Source organism: Euprymna scolopes, chromosome 22 (assembly GCF_053919585.1).
Source record: "Euprymna scolopes isolate OS-2025 chromosome 22, ASM5391958v1, whole genome shotgun sequence".
In the NCBI taxonomy this organism is placed as follows: domain Eukaryota; kingdom Metazoa; phylum Mollusca; class Cephalopoda; order Sepiida; family Sepiolidae; genus Euprymna; species Euprymna scolopes.
The window spans coordinates 120,109,369-120,131,868 of record NC_136503.1 but is presented as its reverse complement, the minus strand read 5'-3'; the positions used below and the strand labels follow the sequence as shown (position 1 = coordinate 120,131,868).

Below are 22,500 nucleotides of genomic sequence, written 5' to 3'. Positions count from 1 at the left end.
GCCTAAACCTAAACGTAGATTCCATGAACAAAGCTTCTTTCTTAGAACTGCACGCCTGTGGAATTGTTTTCCGTTTTCCTGCTTTCCGGCTGACTACAATATGGTTGTCTTCAAGTCTAACGTAAATAAGTTCTTGATGAGCCGTTCTATATAAGTTATCAAATTTACCAAATTTTCATTACTAATGATTACTATATTGTCCAATGTCTACTGTACACTCTTTAACCCTTATCCTTGAGTGGCCTCTTGGCCTTGATAAGGTGTGATGCCTATGTAAAAAAAAAATTTTGTTATGTCATTTAGTGACTGGTTATACGTACTAGTTATTAATTATTAATGGATAAAAAGCTGACAAGTACTGCCACTCTGGGTCTGAGTGGACCTGTGAGTAATTCTTAGGTGTGGCTGCATAGTCCACAATGTTCCCAAATCAGGGCCTTAATATCACTTTCACTTTGAGATCAAATGAAGAAGACAAGGAGGAAGGGAAGGAGGAGAAATAAGGAGGAAAAAAAGGAAGTGGGAAGAAAAGAAATTGAGAAGAAAAACAAGATGATGCCGAAAAAGAAAAAGAAAACAAAATTAGGGAAAATGACAACGACGGAGAAGGATAGGAAGTAGGAGAAAAGAGAAAACAAGGAGAAGGAAGTAGATGAGAAAAATAAACGAAAGAAAGGAAGAACAAAGAAATGAAAAAGACAGAAAGAAGGAAAGGAAGAAACAAAGGGAAAGAAGAAAAAACAGAAGAGAGCGAAAACAAAAAGAAAAACTGAATTGATTGAAAATGTATGAAAAATTCCAATAAAACTCGAACAATAAACAAAGAGAAAAATGAAATAATTAAAAAAGTATAAAAAGTAAAGGAATCGATTTCTAATGAAAGATAATTCAAATGAGAGAACAACATTTAAATGTCAAAAACGAAGATATTTACACATTTTGATTAGAAACATTGCCATTAAACGACTTCTTATATAAGTTGACCAGCCACGTGTACTTGCTTAATCATGAAAAAACGTTGAGATTTCGTTGATCTAATTAATTTTATGCATAAACGGCTGCATCTATTGATTTCAATAAAAAGGTTAGGCTTAAATTAGGTTTACTGTCAATCCTAAATATACAATATTGCCATGTTTTTTTTTTTTAGCATTGAATAAGTTGAATCAACTTCAGACACGTTGGGAATACATTCTCGACGCTCAGTCTGACAGTGTATTTGTTGCTGTCGAACTGAAGTAGAGTGCTCTTCAATGTTAGGAGGTTCCCCTCGTCGAACTTAACCTTCTCCCTGAGAAGGGGTTTGTTTATCGCTAATCATATGAGGCGCCTTTAATAACAAACACCGACAGAGCTGCTCAAGGCCTTTTTGAGAGCAAGAGTGCGCTGATCCCAGTGCGCTGAGTTTTAAGTAAGATCTGACATCTTGTTTAACCGTCTAGCGAGGTAAATCAAATAAGGAAAAACGCAGCCATGTTTAAATTGCATGTTTAACTATTTTTTGTTGGGTTTATATTTGTGGTCGCTGTTTGTCAAGGCCCAAAACCGCTCAAGCATAAGGGTTAATGAGACGGGAATGAAAGATGAGAAATCCTATGTGAGTACAAACATTGATTCATAGTATAAACAGTGTTTTATTACTTTGGGTAAAGGGTATTCAATGACACGAATTTGTTAACATTGCAGTTATAATTATGAAGGAAAGCAGTTATGAGGAAATTTATTTCATAATTTGAAACGTTATTCAAACAATGCTTTCATGCCTTGAGCGATCATCAGATGGCCGTTATGTCGTCTGATGCTCCCCCAATGCTTCAAACCACTGATTATGAATGATTAAACAACACCTAACCTTTTCAAGTCTCATATTGCTCTGTATTAAAAAAAAAAGCCCTGAACACTAGATAAGTGCAATTCCAGAATTTTAAGCTGGTTTCAGTTAGAAGCTATTAGTTAAAAAAAAGTATTCATCTACAGGCACTTGCTCGTTGTATCAAAACTCTTCATTGTGGCTAAACGCAGCAAGTGTATCAAGGTCAAGATTCAAAACGTCACTTTCAAAACAGATTAATCTAACTGCAAACTTTCGATGAAATATTTTCATTAAAATGCTATTATTAATACTTATAAAAGCTGTGAGTTTTACTTTATATAGTAGACATATAAATTTTAGGTTAACTAACATTTAAGCGGGAAAATACAACGCTAGGACGTTATCTTCCCTTTCTTTCCTCGTGAAGCATCTTTATGCCATTGTATGATTGTCTTCTTCTTTATCTTTTTCTTCTTCTCATGCCTCTGTCTCGGAATCTTGACCTATATTGTTAGTCAAAGTCTGTATGGGCTTTAATAGGTTTCGTTGCTATATCTATCTTTTTCTTTTTCTCCCCCCCCTTTGTTTCTATCTCTCCCTCTTCCTTTTTTTGTTTTTTCCTTTTTCTTCATCTCTTCATATTTGATTCTCCCACTACCACCTTTTCAAATTTTAGAATAAAAATTCAATTGGATACATTTTTCACTCGTGCTGATTTATGAATATAATTCATGAATACAATTTTAATCTCTAAAGCTGCATCTAATTTTTTAATGTCTATTTTTCTTGGCTTTGTTACGCAATACTTTTCTTTTATTTATTTCATTTTGTTTTATCTGTCTCCGGAAATTTTGTTTTTATTCACAAATTGAAATTACACTTGGAGTAGATTATGAAAAGTATATATTAAAAAAATATTAAAAATTATATTTTTATTTTAAAAACATCTTCACCAGATTGATATAATCAAATATTTACCAGATATCTCATCTAACAAAAGGAGAAACCACGGAATCATGACTACTTCGGATTGTTACCTTGTGCTTTGGAAGAATTACGTTACGCATTGGATCCTTTTACCTCCCTGCTACCAAAATCTCTCACTTCAGGATTTACCATACAGTTTTCATATGAAGTTCAATATCCTTTTCATTCTGAAATAAAATCTAATTTTCCTTACTCTATGATTTAAAAACTTGAAAAACTTTTAATTATGATTTTCCATATTTATTGTATTTAGCAAATTTATAAACACCATTTATAATATTTGCTAATATTTTTTCCTCTGATGAGATGGGTAAACATCGAAAAGTTTATGGACATATACTTATTGAAATGTATTATTTTTCTTGCATATAACAATTCTGGATTTGAAATTTAACCGTTTCACATCATAAAATTTAAATAAATAAATTATGATTTACTTGCTCTATCTGGTATATTGAGCACTTTTCCTTTAGCTGAGATTGTCTTTATAAAATATTACATCCAATAATATTTTGTAAGACTGATAATCACTGGATTTGCATACTAGTAGATCTGTTGCATTTCATTATTCTGAAGTATATATATATATATATATATATATATATATATATATATATATATATATATGTGTGTGTGTGTATATATATGTATGTATATATGTGTATATATATGTATATATATGTATATATATTTATATATATGTATATATTTATATATATGTATATATATATTTATGTATATATATGTATATATATATGTAGATATATGTATATATATATATCTCTGTATATATATCTATGTATATATATATTGATTATGAAATATAATTATCCACTGACACGTGTTTTGTCGTCTACGACTCATCACACACACACACACACACACACACACACACACACACACACACACACACACACACACACACACACACACACACACACATATAGGAGCAAACAGTTAATAAAACATGTTAAAAACACTTTGAAAAAGAATTAAAAACATATTCAATCTGAAAAAGGAAACATTTGATAAGTGGATAGTCCTTAATCCGCGGAGTTTTGAAGAAATACTTTCCTTCTCATCAGAGGGTAGGAATTAGCACAATGCGGGATCGGATTTTGCATACAAAAGTATTTGATGAAACAATACGTTAGTCAAAGATCTTACTTGATAACAAAAAAGTGAAGCAGAGGGAATATGGTGAAAAAAAAAGTGATTACACGTGAATGGATAGTCTGGTGAAAGATAAATAATCCAATGACGGTAAAATCCAAAAATATAACTTCAAGAAAGTTAATTGAATTTCCATTTGGACAAGTAAAATCTAAGGAAATCCCATAATTGGAAGATGGTCCAAAATAATCCAAAGGCCGAAATGGAATAATTTACAAATATGTACACGGGAAAAGGGAAAAAATTCCAATAATATTAATGAAAGAAAAATAAGATATGCTTTTCCCACTGCTGTCAACACATAAATATAAATAAGAAAGATCAGTGAAGAAGAAGAACGGGAAAAAATTAAATGGTGACAGAATTAAATATAAAATAGAAAATCAAATGTCAAAATGACCCAGACAGGAAATGTTAATAAGCGCGAAAAAATTTATAGAGCAAAATAATATAGGTCAACTGAAATCTACAGGTTATTACTTAAGAAAATGTCAGCAAGAGTTGTTAAAAGGCACTAAAAGGAAAATAAATAAATAGAAAATAAATAATAAATAAACAATAAATAAATAATTAAAAAATGAAATATAAAATATAAAACAAAAAATAAAAAAATATTTAAGGGGAGAGGATGACCGGTATCAGCAAATTCAGGAAAAAGCAAGAAAAAATGTAAGTAAATGCATATAGTAAAATATAATAAACATACATACAAGATATGAAAGTGTGTATAGATTGATATATTAGATAGATAGGAATATTTAAAGACTAAAACAGAAATTGCAGATAAAAAACCGGCCAAGCAAAGAGGAAATAAAGAAATAAAATAAAGGATTATTAAATTATAAAGTATTAAGAAAGTATGTAGAAAAAACGATAAAGTTAAAGAAAAAAATATATATCTATCTAAAAGGTAAAATAATAACTATGTAATTTCAAAATTGTCATAATTAAATTTGGACTTATGTTTACAGAAAGAGATCAGTTCATTTTTAGAATTTATTATATTGTTACTTTGAGGAGAAGTAATTATAGTCATAGCTTCAGTTGTGTAGAGGCGACATGACTTAGAGCCTAGAGTATAAGACTTAACTTTTTTATGATGGCCCATTTGATTGAGAAGGGGGTATTATTAAGGTTAAGTTTTTTAATTAAAGTGGTTAGAGAAGTTCCTTTGTTATTATTAGAATTATGGTTGTTAAAAGAAGAAATATGGTTTGATATTCTTTTCTTTATTAATGTTGAAGTAGCGCTGATATATGTATGTACTTTATTAAAAGCTCGAGGTCTGGTATTAATATCAATTTGCTGATTTGTATTAGTTAAATGGTTTGAATTTTGTTCATAGTGTTCAACAAATGGTGGGACAACGATTGTATGAGGACTATTTTGGAGGGGATAATGAGTATTGTTAGTGTTAGGATGGCTGTTAGGAGAAATATTATTATTCTCATTAATATTAATCTTATTATTATTATTATTATTATTATTATTATTATTATTATTATTATTATTATTGCTAGTTGTATGATTGTAGATGGAGGAGCTGCTCGGCAGTGTATTGGATTAGTAACTATATCAGATGGAGGATGGGAAGAAGAATAACTTGAAGACGACATATTAGTGTCTGTTATGGGAGGATTGCGTGGGAGCTCAGTAATTGTGCAAGAATATATAACATCTTTATGGATGCAATCATTATTGAGTGGGCAAAGATGTTTGTTATTACAATTACAGTTAGTTTTGGGTTTAATTGGGAAAGGGATTTTGGGGGCTGATTTAATTTTTTTGTTATTAGATGTTAAAATACTTTGTTCTAAATCAGGCATTGTAGAATAAGAAATCCTGATTGAATTTTTATTGAAAATAGAACTATATCTGTGTGGGTATTTGAAAGAGTTTTGTACAATGTTGAAGAATTCCTTAGGTATATTAGTTTTGACATTTTGGCTAAATGGAGGATTAAACCAAATATTTTCTTTCTCCTAATGCGACTGGGTGGGTTAGAGGTATTGCGATTAGTATTTTGGTTTGGATTATATATGTAGACTGGTTCATTGTTGTTATTGATAGCGGAAGATCTAGTTATTTGAACTGGTTTCTTACGAGTCATATTGTGTGTGATTACAGATTTAAGGCGGCCTGCAGGAGGAGCATAATTGTTGTATTTAATCTTTTCTTTGTGTCCTGAGTTCCATAAAGCATTATTGAAAAAAGTAGCATTTCGATTAAAAGTTTTTTTTTATCAGCATAAAGAGCAGAAATTCTTCTAGAGACAGATGGTACTATAGATTTTATAATTGAGTTGGGGTGGTTAGAAGATTTATGGACGTATAAAAGCGTAAGATTAGGTTTATGATAGGGGCTATGAGTTTCGGTGTTAAGATTAAGTGTAACATCTAGAAAATTTGAAGTTTTTTTGTTTGGTTCGATAATTATAGAAAGGCCAAAGTTATTGAAGAAGTTATGTAATTTTTTTTTATTGTTTTATTGTACTCTCTTGGCCTCGCTGTTGTAGAAAAAAGGGCATCGTCTCTATAAAGACCCCCTTGGATATGTTTAAAGAGGTATTTAAGTTCTTTCAGTAGGAATAGTCCCACTAAATCGGTAATTCTGCACCCATCAAGATGTCAAAATTATCAGGGGTGTCCTTTCTAGTCTAAAGTTTATTGTTAAATTGTATAAGGGACTTTCTCGCTAGGAGAATTAATTTAATTTCTAAATTAGTTAAGTCAGAATTTCTTTTAGCAAAGATAAGAGCCTTATTTAAAAGGATCGGAGAAATTAATTGATAATAATTTTGGATGTCAAAGGTTAGGAAGTTAAGAGGTGTTTATTTTTAAGGCAGACAAACCAATTAATTACAGAATCAGAATTCAGCCAAAGAGGGAAACTTACTTTTTCTTTAATAGAAGGGATGATTCTATCTAAGATATTTTTGCTTACAGCTCCTAAGTCAGAGTTAGATGGGCAGATCAATCTGATGGAAGGGTTGTCATAGAAATTAGGTTTATGATTCTTGAGTGTGAATCTAGGGAACACGGAGAAATTATTTCAGTGAAGTTATGAATATTAATAGAAGTCAGTAAATGTTTAGCTTCAGAATTAATGGAATCTAAAGTCTTAGGAGGGACTATTTTATAAGATTTATTAAGTTCTTTATACAATTTTTAAAAATTTTTTATATGTAGGATAGTCAAGTTTATAATAATTGTTTTTATTTCATATATATATATATATATATATATATATATACATATATATATAAGCTTAGTGGGAAGGAAATCAAGTAGAGTGCTGACTTATTAAAGAAAATCCAAAATTAGAGCGTACTATTTGTTTATATATGTATATCAGAACAGCATTGCTACCGTTAGTTTCGAATCCAAAAAAAGGTACCTATAATCGGTCTCCCTTATCAAACTCTTACCAGCATTTGATATCAGAGAGTTTGGTAAGAGCACTAATTATTTGTTTTAATTTGAAACAGGCGGTACCGATGTTATTCTAATATTCTGTAACATATAATTAAAAAAATAAAATGGCGAAGAGCTGCGTAGATGGCAGTGGTAAACGAACGATCTTTTGTGCCTCCGTTTTTTATATAGTCACCACCATTTACAATACACGTTTTCAAGCCTCTTTTGATGCGTCAGTGGTAAAAATCCGCAGTGCGTTTTGTCACTCATATCTGTCACCACCCTGAAATCGACACACCCATCTCTTAACTGTGCTAATATCAACTGCATCGGCTTTGTAAACGTTCCTCAAGCACCAGTGAATATTAATCGGTTCAATTTTTTTTGGCATGGAAGAAATTGCAGTAAGTTGCCATTATTTTATCAGTTTAAAGAATTCAAAATAAACAAAGATTTTTGTACTATCATTTATAAGAGGATTAAGGTTGTTCTTTCTTTGATTTACTTTTGTTTATTCCAATATATGTTTTCTTCAGCGCCTTTTACTTAATCACAAATTGAAGAATATCGACATTTTATGGTATTTAATTGGATATTCAATTATTTATTATATAAATGATGTTTATGTGTATGTATGCATGTGTGTACGCCCAGCTAAAGTCCAGAAATACGAAACAAAGACCTACCAAGTTGGTATTTTCTTGAGTGGCATAGCCACACATGTATAATATCTAAAATGTTGGACAAATATTTATTCTTCCTGTAAATTGGGTTTTGCTATTTTTGGAGGGATTTTTCATCTCTTCGTGTTCATATGATTTGAAAAAAATCTAATCTTATTATTTTATAATTAAGAAAACAAATTGACTTATTCTTCACTATATGAAATGAGTCAGCATCTTTTTTTTTAATTTTAATTTTAGTAACTGCTAATTTAAGTAACTGCTAATTCGGAATGTTTTTATCGTTTTTTTTGGAGATGGTGGGAGCAGAAACTCAGAAAGTGTGATTTTAGAAATGCTTTGGAAGTTTCCTTGATTTTATTTAGTTGGTTTCAATACTGCTATGCATGCGGAGGGGGATGAACAAGAAACTCGGAAAGAGCGCTTTTAAAAGTGCTTTGGATGCCTCCTTTATTTACGTAGTTTCAGTTCCATTCTGCTAACATCCTAAGTTTTTACACTTCTAACTTAAAAACAGTCTTTCTTTATAACATTTTTACACAGAAATTTGAACTTTGTATTATTCAAAAACTATACTACTAATAATACCCTATTATTCTTGGAAGCTTGTATATCTTATGGCAAAATTACCCAATATAGTAGATAGAGCAGGTGTATTTAAACAACGCGTTTCTCCGATAAAGAAATTTACAGTCATTTTTATAATTTTGTATGCAATAAATTTTGTATACAAGAAATTTTGTATATAATAACTTTTGTATATAATAAATTTTGTATACAATAAATTTTGTATGCAATACATTTTTTATGCAATACATTTTATGCAAGAAATTTTGTATATAATAAATTTTGTATACAAGAAATTTTGTATGCAATAAATTTGCAGACAATAAATTTTGTATATAATAAATTTTGTATACAATAAATTTTGTATACAATAAATTTTGTATACAATAAATTTTGTATATAATAAATTTTGTATACAATAAATTTTGTATATAATAAATTTTGCATGCATGAAATTTTGTATACAATAAATTTTGTATATAATAAATATTGTATGCAATAAATTTGCAGACAATAAATTTTGTATATAATAAATTTTGTATACAATAAATTTTGTATACAATAAATTTTGTATATAATAAATTTTGTATACAAGAAATTTTGTATATAATAAATTTTGTAAATAATAATTTTTGTATATAATACATTTTGTATACAAGAAATTTTGTATACAAGAAATTTTATATACAAAAAATGCTACTTGGCGTTGACAGTGGACCCTAATAATGTTAACAGATTAATCCTAATAAAAGTCCAAAATTTGCCTAACATAGAAGTTATTCTAGGGATGAACTGATTATGCTGGTATAGTAATATGGAACTTTCATCGAACTAAATAAACCGTTGCAGAACCATGAATGTCTTAAATCACAGGAAGGTTGATCAGTCAAGGAAAATTTTGAAACAACAGATCCACTGAATCTTAAGAACTGAAGAGTCTTCTTGCATAATATAAAAAATGTCTGACCCGTGAACAACGGACAAATGAAGTGTAATGAACAGAGGCAGGTATGCACAAATGAATACACATTTCGCTTTATTATAGAGTGGAGGATAAAAATAGTTTTCGCCTTGAGAAAGTGAAAGTTCTGATAATTTGAAATTTTCAGGCGGCTAAAATGGCTTAATATATTTTCTTTGAATCATTTTTTGTTTCTTAAATAAACTAATTCTACCGAACAGATTTCAGAATGTGCCGTTAAGGAATTTGACTCTGTTGATTAGGCATGGGAATCTTGTGTTCTTCTCATTTTCAAAATAGTTTTATACCAACGACTGCTTTGTAGATAAAGCATGCAGTTAGCTGTCTTCTACAACACGGTTGTCAGCATTATTTGCATTCTTAAAACAGTCTCGATATCGCCTGCATTTTTGCGTGATTAAGAGTGATATCAATCATCTATATATATATATAAAAGCGAAAATGTATGTATGTATATATGTATGTATATGCCGTCTGCCCGCAGCGGGCAGACGGCATCTTCCCTTGTGCTGCCTGCGGCCGTGTATGCAATTCACGAATTGGACTCCACAGTCACCAGCGAGTCCATCAGGCGTAATCTATCTGGGACTGTTAGGCATGGTGCAACGTCATTGTCGTCAGCGACGGACTACTGAAGAGAAGAGAAGAGATGTATGCATGTATGTAAGGGCGAATGAACTCTTTTTCTGGGTCAACGGCCAACTATATATGTATGTATGTATGCATGTATGTAAGGGCGAATGAACTCTTTCTGGGTCAACGGCCAACTAGCACCGTGTATATTTGTGTGTATGTATATGTGTATTGGGGTGGAGAGGGCTCCCGTAAGCCGTGGTGAAGGCAACCTTTCTAGGAGAAGCAAATCTCTGATTTAAAAAACCATAAAGCGGGAGACCAGTACCCGCATTAAGCTGGTCTGCAGTTTAATTTGTTGCTGGCTATCTTGCTCTTGCTTGTTGCTGGATCTCAACATTTTCAACCGAGAGAGAGACTTAGCAGTCGTACAAAGCTAAGACTCTGTAACATCATCTTTGTATAGATACTCCCTCAGGCATTTGGGCTCATGGATTTTAAATGTCTGAGGGAGTGGCACTCGTCTGACAAGACGTTGCAATCATCATGTATGTATGTATGTATGTGTGTATGTATGGACTGTTACTATTCCAAAAGTGTTTTTCTCAACCAAACTTTTTATTTAAAAAAAAAAAGTAAGCAACTATATGTCGGTGGACTGTCTACATTTTGACTATCCATCGCTGAGTTTATTTGTGAAAAAATGTGTGAATTTGTTTATGTATACGCATTTGTATGTGTGCATGTATGTGTGTATGTGTATTAATGCATATATATGGATGTGTATGTATATGTAGATAAGTGTATGTATATATATGTGCATATGTGTACGTATATGTATGTGTAAGTATATGTGTGTATGTATTTGTATATGTGGATGTATATGTATGCATATGTGTATGTATGAATGTGGGTATGTATATGTATGTTTGTGTATTATGCGTTGTGTATGTATATGGGTATATATGAGCGTATGCTATGCTTATAGACATGTATGTATGTATGCATTTATACATTTATATGTATGTATACCAATGACCGTCTTGTTTATGTTTGAATGTGTGTGTGTGTATGTATATGTATGTGTGCGTATTGTGTATTGTGTATGTACGCATGTATATGTGTGTGTGCGTGTATATATATGTATGTATAACAATGACCGTCTTTAGTGTCATGTCTGCTTGAGCATGTGAATTCGCTGGCAGGACTATATGTCATTTTTCGGGCTCATGAACTTTCAGTGTCTGAGGGAATGGCACTCGTCTGACAAGACGTCGCAATCATCATGTGTGTATGTTAGTGTGTCTGCTAAACAATTTTGTCAGACATAAACAAATTTTCACAAACTCGGTATCATATCTGAACCCAATCCTTCGCTCAAAAAATATCGAAATATTGGCCAAAAACGTTCATTTTTTCACCCCGAAATCGACAATTTTCGACAGGGGGGGGGTAAACAAAAACGGCCCTCTCGACCGGTTTTACGCATGTGTCAGATGACGTCATGCCCTGATTTACTTTAAATAGTTGAAAAAAATGAACACACTCCGTGTACGTCGCGTTAGGTCAGTTGATTAGCGCGTTGGTTCATGGTTCATTATCTAAACGTTTTTGGTTCGAATCGTGGTGTGAAATGTCTTTTCTTTTTTTTCGATTTTTTAAATTTAAATATTGAACCAGTGTTATTTAAGCCATTTTTCACGTAACGTTCGCTTTTCTGTTTCTTTTTTTACTTCACTTATCCACCCCCGACCACACACCCAAAAACACCCGGGTACCCACCGATTTTTTAAATTCTAATATCGTAACAGGCTTATTTAAGCCATTTTTCACGTGTTTGTTTTCTGTTTTCATCGTTCGTTTGCCTTACGTTAGTTTTTTGTGTTTTTTTCCGCTTAAGTTTTAACGTTGTTTTCTTTTTTTTTTACTTCGCTTATAACAAACAAACCTACGTCGTCGTCGTCGTTGTCGTAACGCTCGACAACTTCCGGCCGCGCACCTGTCAATTTGGTTCTTAAATAAAATTCAAATATCTTTCACTAACTCATTCTGGCTGGCCGATTTTATTTTCAAACTTCGCCCCAGGGCTTCCGGTTCAATCCTACCCCCCTCGGGTTCTTTTTTATTTAACACCACATACACCTACAACCACCCGGGCAACGCCGGGTACACCCGCTAGTCTATATATAAATCTCAAACGCCGGTGTGTGTGTGTGTATATATATATATATATGTGTGTGTGTGTGTGTGTGTGTGTGTGTGTGAATGTATGTTTGTATGTCCACTAAAAATTTTCGTTAACCGCATCGGACCGAGTTGAAATCGCTACTATCTGAATGAGCGATCCTTCAGGCGCATAATATTTGAAATTTAGAAAAAAATGTTTAATTATTTCATATAGAAATAGAGTTTTAAGCGAAGGGAGGGTCAGTTAAAATTGTCTCTTTCTAAACGACTTCAAAAACTGTACATACATCAAGCATTATTTTTTTTTAATTGTTTAGATAAAATAATTTCGAAGGTTATTTCGCAATCGGCGTTGTGGGCCAGTAGATTAGGCGGTTGCCCCGTCAGCATTAGTTTTGATGTTCTTCTACACGTTACAGTGCTGTTGATTTTTTTGCATAAAAACAGGGTTGTTTTGTAATTTATATTAAAACAAAAAAACACATTTCTTATTTCGATTTTTTTTATCAGAGGTTTAAGTAAACTGAAGGTTAAGTTTTTATTTAAAAGAAACAGAAATTTCAATTCAATGACGATAAACAAAGAAACAAACAAACAAACAAACTTTCTATCATTTACGTCTTTTTCTTCTTTTCTTCTTTTACATTTAAACAGGTTTAAAGATGCAAAAACTCTGTATTATTTATTTGCCATTTTTATCAGCGTTTAATTATATTAAAACAAAACATTTTTCTTATTTTGAGGGTGACTTTTTTGACATTGTAAACTAATAATTTTTATAACGATTATTCGGTTAAAACAAATTCTACTTTGTTATTTGTAAAACCGAATTATTTTCAGTTTGTTTTTGTTACAACAGACCGTAACGAGAAATCTTTCTAGACTTAGGCAAAAATAAATCGCTTAAACTGGTATATAGCCATAAAAAAGTGCTCAATATCCTGAGAATAGCTTCTTATCTTCGTATCCCTTCGGCCAGAATATCTGGTGGGGAGGTGTTCATGTACTTCTTCTTTTTTGGGGCGATTACATTTTATGTTTTAATCCGTTCTTTTATATTTTAAATTGTTGCGGGAGCTGTGCCCAAACCGAACTCATGTCCACTCGGATAACGCCGGGTATCCATGCTAGTCTTTTATATAAAGGAAAATGTCAGTGTGTTTGTGTGTGTATGTCTGCTAAAAACTTTCGTCATCATTAGAAAGACCGATCTCTCGGACAATAAGTAAACATTGGAAAAATGGTTAATTATTTCGTATAAAAATAGAGTTTTATATGAAGCGGAGGTCAATTAAAATCCTCTCTTTTTAAACGATTTCAAAAACTGCGCATGCGTCAAGCAATGTTCGTTGAAATTGTTTAAATAAAAGCATTTCCATGGTCCAGTGGATTAGAAGGTTGTGTCATAACTATTAGTTTGGAGGTTCACGTATAACTAACAGCAGTCGTTTTATTTATTTATTTATTTTTGGCATTTAAACAGGGTTGTTTTGTAATTTCAGTGGCTAATTATATTAAAACAAACAAGACAATTCCTTATTCCGATTCTTTTAACAGAAAGTTAAACTGAGGGTTAAATTTTTATTTAAAAGAAACAAAAACAAAAAACAAAAAACATTCCAATTACAATTCTTTAATTAAAACAAAACAAACTTTCTTCCATTTACATTTTTTTAAATTTTTTTCTTTTGCATGTAAACAAGATGAAAAGATTTAAAAAATATTTTTTGTACTTTGTATTATTTATTTGGCATTTTTTATTGGCGTCTAACAAAAACAATTTTCTTATTTCGAGGATTACGCACATCACATTTTTTTTACATCGTAAGTGCTTATTTTTTGTACTTTTAATACCATAATAAGTAATAAGTAGTCATTTTTAAAACAAAAACTTTCATTTAGATTTTTAAAATTCTACTTTTTTCTAGTACAGACTCTAAAGTAACACGGTCGTTACAACAGGTCGGAAAATCACGCGTATTAAACCAGAACCATGTTTATAAAACGAATTTCACAAATAATGACGTCATAAGACCTCATGGCCGTGCTTTTGCCTTCTTCCATGTTTCTCATTAGATCCCGGCCACCGCAGCTCATTCATTTTTGGGTCAGACACCCCCTGCTATTTTGATTGAAAGAAAAGATTTTGTTGGGGCAGGGGGGGCAGCGCATGGACAACGCCGGGCACCTACCCGCTGATATATAATCATCCAGAAAGTGCTCAATATCCGGAGAATAGCTTCTTCTCTTCGTATATCTTTGTCACGTACTTCGTTTTTTTAGGGAGGGGGGTTACATTTTCGTGTTTTGATCCATTTTTAAGTAGGATTAGCGTATCTTTTATTTTTTTAATTGTTGTGGGAGTATCGACGTTGCTCACGATAGAGTTGACATATAATAATGAAAAAAGTGCCCAATATACTTAATATAGAAGGTGTGTCCAACGGAACTACATGTGGACCTGGGCAACTCGGAGTATCCCTGCTTGTTCTTGAGAAATTGAAAATTCAAGCCCAATATATTCTGTCTCAAGGTTGCTTGAGGGTCAAGAAATTTATTGTGAAGAAAAAATTGCACAACACTTTGAATGGCCACAAAGTTGCATGTTTGCTTGCGAATAACAGATTTGCTGTAAGTGTTGATGAAGAGAAATCAGAAAAATTGGAAACATGTTTCGTTTGGAGTTTCAATCACTTAGAATTCTATGTGTACACTTGAAAAGAAAATATTGTAGTATTTTCTTACCATGTTTTGTCGAACGCAGGTTCTGTGTAATTCTAGGAGATTCATTTTTTCAGGTTTTACCTTCCACGAGGGGCCTCTACGATTGGGCTCATTAGGCACTTTTTGTAGGCCAGAGTGACATCCCTCCAGGGTGCTTGCTTGTAGCACTATGTAAAACAATTTTCTGATAACAATAGATTATCGGGCCAGCAGCTTGTACATAGTCAGCTAATCTGATAAGCTACCATGCATATACACACCTGATAGGCTCGTCCATTTGATAACAGCTGCAACACTTCGCTAAAATAGCAGAATTTCTCTGAACGTATTCATCCATTTCTAATTCTTGCCATCTCACTAATATTATTACGAACATAAGAAAACTTTAATGATTCACAGGGACATTGTGTTGAAACGAGTTATGGTTTGGCTCCAACCAACGAGTTAAGCTCACCCAGGCATTACTTCCTACTTAGAGCTGAGTGATTTCTTGTCGATCGCATGTGAGCTCGGGTAAATATTATGTACTTTTTCACTTATAACACCAGCAGCTCCTTCATCCGTTACGTACCCTAACATAATTGTAAGAAGCTGAAATATTGAAAAAGTCTTTGAATTAATATCTTATCTAGATGATTAAAATTTAATTAAAATCGAATAAATACGTATTTGAATGTTTAAAGGATGCTCCTTTAAAGGATAGCTCCATTAGATAAAGGATTCGCAATCACTTTTGTCTTCTGCAGAAAATGTTGGACATGATTTAAATTTCGTAAAAGTAAAGTAAATTTAAAGTTAGGGGTGAATTTAGAGATCTGAGAACACTTCTGTTATCCTCACTAATACATTTTATATTAGAATACACATTTAGATTTTATTAAGATTTTCTAATCTTACTTCATATAGGGAACACACAAACATTACACAAATACACAGACATTGAGTTGTATATATATATATATATATATATATATATATATATATATATACATATATATACATATATACATACATGTATATACATATACATATATACATATATATGCATACATATATATGTGTATATATACATATATACACATATATATGTATATATATACACATATATACACATATATATAAGCATATATACATATATATATGTATATATGTATATATATACATATATACACATATATATATGCATATATACATATATATATATGTATATATATACATATATACACATATATATATGCATATATACATATATATATATGTATATATATACATATATACACATATATATATATATATATATGCATATATACATATATATATGTATATATATATATGCATATATATATGCATATATATATGCATATATACATATATACATATGCATATATACATATATATATATATATATGTATATATATATATAAATATGCATATATATTGATGTTTATTATTGAGTGAAGGATAAGTATTTAGGTTTACTTACCTACTGAACAAAGACTTTGGTCGACGACTGTCTCCTGGCCCATTTTATAGAGGTCTGTTGTAAAATGTGGTAAGGCCATTACTAAGGAACCGAGTCCCATGATAATGATGGAGACTCCTAACCATCGCGGTTTGTGGCCCCGAGAGCAGAGGTAGCTGATAAGCACCCCAAGCAAAGCCGCTGAGATGTCGTAAACGCTCGCAATCATGCCGATGTTTGAGCTGTTGAGCCCGAAACGGCGTTCTAGGGAGGTTGCATTGACACTGTTGAGTCCATTGAGCACAAAGCCTGCAACAAAGCGTAATAGGTGAGAAAGCAATCTTCATGAACAATAAAATAACAATGGTATTTATACAGAAAGTACAGAAGTAATGGGTTGCTGAAGATTGTTTTATAGAGATTCAAAGGAAAGAAGTCTGCAAAAAAGATAAATGGCAGTGAAGAACGACATTAATATTAAATTGTTTATTACAAATCAGAACCGCAAAAGTATTGTGTTCTAAACTTTGTCATTTAGCTATTCCACATTAGTGGATTTCATCAGACGTGTTCAAAACGTTAATCAAATTCTGATAACAGTTCATCTACTGTTCTTCATCCACTAGATGTCTAACTTTTAGGCATCTAGTGATTTCAAATTTGCAAACGAGTACTAACTATTAATGGCAACACTTTTTAATTAATCAAGATTTATCTGATTCATTTTCCTCATTTAATAAGGAACAAATGGCTAATTACTTTTAATATGTCTAAAACAAAGATTCTCTTTTTTCAACACCAATGCTTTGATCCTCCCATTTTTGCCCTAATTGAAATGATTGACTGTCGATGAGGAAGCCTTTGATAAGCTTCGAGTAATAATTTTCATGCCAAACTTAAAGTGGAAGACTTGCATCAAATCTGTTGCTAAGATCACTTGAAAAATGGTTGGATCATTCTAGGCCTTTCGAAAGACACAATCCTATACATGGATAAGAGTCAAATACATCCTAAGATGGAGAACTGTCGCCACATCTGGAGACGTGCTGCTCAGCCTGTCTTGAGAGAACATGAAACCGATTATGAAATAAAGTAGGGCGGACGTCCTCATTTCTACAGAATTTTATCTCATGGCGGAGACATTTCTAGTGTTTCTCAACTCTATCGAATTTTCCTTGTAGATGTTCGACTGAGCTCCAATCAATGGTTCTTCCAGTAAACATTCACCTTTTCCGTCTGCATACCTAAACCAAAAACAGAATTTTTGTGAGCAAAACGGAACTTTCTAAGTTTCTATCTAAGATATGCACGTCTGCTCCTGCTTCTCAACTAACTACAAAATTGTCGTTTCCAAACCCACTGTTAACAAATTCTTATAAAGCCGTTCTCTTAAATAAATTCCACCCAGTTTCAACCATATTACCAAGGAGTCTGTTTTATCGGTCACCTGACAAACTCATTAGCTCTTATACTCGAGTTGCATTTGAGCCTTGATAAGCGATGATTCGTTAGTAATATAAAATATGTTAGAAAGTATCTCGAAATATAGTAGTCTTATGTAGCACAGGTTGGAGAATATGGTGCGCGATACATAATTTACAAGTCATCTTTTGTTATTTTTAGTGTATGATGTTGACCTGGACGTATACCAGCATACGCAGAGATAACATGATTCAAATGCTAGGCATTTCATATAGAAATCACGTGATCTACCAGTGAACCACACCCTAGACAATCCTTTTATGTAAAACAAACTGAAAAAGAAATGGGATGGTTTCACATCCGGGTCGTCATCAATTTTAATCCACTTGACGAAATGCGACATGGAGTCACTTATTTTCATCTCGTTCACTTAATAATCTTTACTAGAGTTTGAAGCAAATCAGCAAGTCCGACTCAAAGTTAACAGCAAACGGTGTTGGTTGGATTCAGTTCCTGATATTAAACTTCATCCACAATATAACTTCTGCCGAGTGTTTCAGTTCCCAAAATGTACTAAATTATTTATTAAATTATTAAATATAGAATAGTTAACAAAGCCCCACCACCTCGTCAATGTCTTTTGAAATCATAACGTTATGATTTCAGCAAAATCTGTAAACTGCAGAAGATTATTTAGAAAACCGTTCTTAACATAAGGAGTAGGTGGCTTTGTTAACTATTATGAACTTTCACATGTCAATTTAATAAATAAGTGAATAAATTAATACAAAACGTGGCAAACCACAAAAATAAGCGACTTTTAAATATCAGGAACCAAATCTAATAGGTCACCATTTACTACAGAAATTTAGTCAGTCGTTCTTCTAGCTTACCGATAAATTAACGTAAATAAGTTATAATTATGTTTTAGGATCTGTAAAGATATCGCAATAAATCATGTTTCATCTTCTCATATTGGCCACTTAAAATACTTGAAATATTACTTACAATTAATGAACCTTTCATTTATAAGTTTTTTGTAAACATAAAAATAAAATCTCATTGATTCATACAAATATTTTGCTCATTTTTGATCCAAATTTATTCAGGTCGATTAACATCTTTACAACTAGTGGAAGAGAAAACAACATCAATCATCCAAATAATATATCTCTTAAATAACGGAAAGAATTCATTTCATGAAGAATAATAACGTTAAATAAAGAATAAATATTTGTTTTTTTTTATGTTTGAACGTCGTTCTCGCATCCGACCAAGGTAAAAAGCGAGACAACCAAGCAACATTCAAAGAACAAACTCACATTCCAAACAGCAGTGCAATATTCACAATTAAAAAATGCGTAGGATTAGTTTGAACTTTCGTTATAAAAAGTATTGAATTTTTTAAACAATTTTAAAAGTTTTTTGAAATGAAGATAATTTTTTATGAAAACTTCAGCATTTTTATAAAACATTATCCGTTTCTAGGAAAACTAGTCAGCATTTTACGAAAAGTATTTCATTTTTAGGAAACTATTCAGCTTTTTTATAAAAAGTATACTATTTTTTGTGAGAACAGATCAGCTTTTAACGAAATCATTTAGTTTTTATGACAAGTGTTAAGTTTTTATAAGAAGTATTCAACTTTTCAGAAAAAATGTCTAGCAAGTATTTTATGACAAGTGTTAAGTTTTTATAAGAAGTATTCAACTTTTCAGAAAAAATGTCTAGCAAGTATTTTATGAAAAGTGTTAAGTTTTTATAAGAAGTATTCAACTTTTCAGAAAAAATGTCTAGCAAGTATTTTATGACAAGTGTTAAGTTTTTATAAGAAGTATTCAACTTTTCAGAAAAAATGTCTAGCAAGTATTTTATGAAAAGTGTTAAGTTTTTATAAGAAGTATTCAACTTTTCAGAAAAAATGTCTAGCAAGTATTTTATGAAAAGTGTTAAGTTTTTATAAGAAGTATTCAACTTTTCAGAAAAAATGTCTAGCAAGTATTTTATGAAAAGTGTTAAGTTTTTATAAGAAGTATTCAACTTTTCAGAAAAAATGTCTAGCAAGTATTTTATGACAAGTGTTAAGTTTTTATAAGAAGTATTCAACTTTTCAGAAAAAATGTCTAGCAAGTATTTTATGAAAAGTGTTAAGTTTTTATAAGAAGTATTCAACTTTTCAGAAAAAATGTCTAGCAAGTATTTTATGAAAAGTGTTAAGTTTTTATAAGAAGTATTCAACTTTTCAGAAAAAATGTCTAGCAAGTATTTTATGAAAAGTGTTAAGTTTTTATAAGAAGTATTCAACTTTTCAGAAAAAATGTCTAGCAAGTATTTTATGAAAAGTGTTAAGTTTTTATAAGAAGTATTCAACTTTTCAGAAAAAATGTCTAGCAAGTATTTTATGAAAAGTGTTAAGTTTTTATAAGAAGTATTCAACTTTTCAGAAAAAATGTCTAGCAAGTATTTTATGAAAAGTGTTAAGTTTTTATAAGAAGTATTCAACTTTTCAGAAAAAATGTCTAGCAAGTATTTTATGAAAAGTGTTAAGTTTTTATAAGAAGTATTCAACTTTTCAGAAAAAATGTCTAGCAAGTATTTTATGAAAAGTGTTAAGTTTTTATAAGAAGTATTCAACTTTTCAGAAAAAATGTCTAGCAAGTATTTTATGAAAAGTGTTAAGTTTTTATAAGAAGTATTCAACTTTTCAGAAAAAATGTCTAGCAAGTATTTTATGAAAAGTGTTAAGTTTTTATAAGAAGTATTCAACTTTTCAGAAAAAATGTCTAGCAAGTATTTTATGAAAAGTGTTAAGTTTTTATAAGAAGTATTCAACTTTTCAGAAAAAATGTCTAGCAAGTATTTTATGAAAAGTGTTAAGTTTTTATAAGAAGTATTCAACTTTTCAGAAAAAATGTCTAGCAAGTATTTTATGAAAAGTGTTAAGTTTTTATAAGAAGTATTCAACTTTTCAGAAAAAATGTCTAGCAAGTATTTTATGAAAAGTGTTAAGTTTTTATAAGAAGTATTCAACTTTTCAGAAAAAATGTCTAGCAAGTATTTTATGAAAAGTGTTAAGTTTTTATAAGAAGTATTCAACTTTTCAGAAAAAATGTCTAGCAAGTATTTTATGAAAAGTGTTAAGTTTTTATAAGAAGTATTCAACTTTTCAGAAAAAATGTCTAGCAAGTATTTTATGAAAAGTGTTAAGTTTTTATAAGAAGTATTCAACTTTTCAGAAAAAATGTCTAGCAAGTATTTTATGAAAAGTGTTAAGTTTTTATAAGAAGTATTCAACTTTTCAGAAAAAATGTCTAGCAAGTATTTTATGAAAAGTGTTAAGTTTTTATAAGAAGTATTCAACTTTTCAGAAAAAATGTCTAGCAAGTATTTTATGAAAAGTGTTAAGTTTTTATAAGAAGTATTCAACTTTTCAGAAAAAATGTCTAGCAAGTATTTTATGACAAGTGTTAAGTTTTTATAAGAAGTATTCAACTTTTCAGAAAAAATGTCTAGCAAGTATTTTATGAAAAGTGTTAAGTTTTTATAAGAAGTATTCAACTTTTCAGAAAAAATGTCTAGCAAGTATTTTATGAAAAGTGTTAAGTTTTTATAAGAAGTATTCAACTTTTCAGAAAAAATGTCTAGCAAGTATTTTATGAAAAGTGTTAAGTTTTTATAAGAAGTATTCAACTTTTCAGAAAAAATGTCTAGCAAGTATTTTATGAAAAGTGTTAAGTTTTTATAAGAAGTATTCAACTTTTCAGAAAAAATGTCTAGCAAGTATTTTATGAAAAGTGTTAAGTTTTTATAAGAAGTATTCAACTTTTCAGAAAAAATGTCTAGCAAGTATTTTATGAAAAGTGTTAAGTTTTTATAAGAAGTATTCAACTTTTCAGAAAAAATGTCTAGCAAGTATTTTATGAAAAGTGTTAAGTTTTTATAAGAAGTATTCAACTTTTCAGAAAAAATGTCTAGCAAGTATTTTATGAAAAGTGTTAAGTTTTTATAAGAAGTATTCAACTTTTCAGAAAAAATGTCTAGCAAGTATTTTATGAAAAGTGTTAAGTTTTTATAAGAAGTATTCAACTTTTCAGAAAAAATGTCTAGCAAGTATTTTATGAAAAGTGTTAAGTTTTTATAAGAAGTATTCAACTTTTCAGAAAAAATGTCTAGCAAGTATTTTATGAAAAGTGTTAAGTTTTTATAAGAAGTATTCAACTTTTCAGAAAAAATGTCTAGCAAGTATTTTATGAAAAGTGTTAAGTTTTTATAAGAAGTATTCAACTTTTCAGAAAAAATGTCTAGCAAGTATTTTATGAAAAGTGTTAAGTTTTTATAAGAAGTATTCAACTTTTCAGAAAAAATGTCTAGCAAGTATTTTATGAAAAGTGTTAAGTTTTTATAAGAAGTATTCAACTTTTCAGAAAAAATGTCTAGCAAGTATTTTATGAAAAGTGTTAAGTTTTTATAAGAAGTATTCAACTTTTCAGAAAAAATGTCTAGCAAGTATT

General features: G+C 30.6%; 1 protein-coding gene across 3 annotated transcripts in view; it reads right to left on the bottom strand.

Moving 5' to 3' along the window:
- The window catches only part of LOC145243687 (solute carrier organic anion transporter family member 4A1-like), a 357,257-nt gene that overhangs the window by 54,712 nt on the left and 280,045 nt on the right, over positions 1-22,500 (bottom strand). For all 3 annotated transcript variants that reach the window (XM_080106745.1, XM_080106746.1, XM_080106744.1), the window contains one exon: positions 16,589-16,876. In XM_080106745.1, coding sequence (XP_079962871.1) covers positions 16,589-16,876 — 288 coding nt within the window. The remainder of the gene's footprint in view (positions 1-16,588; positions 16,877-22,500) is intronic.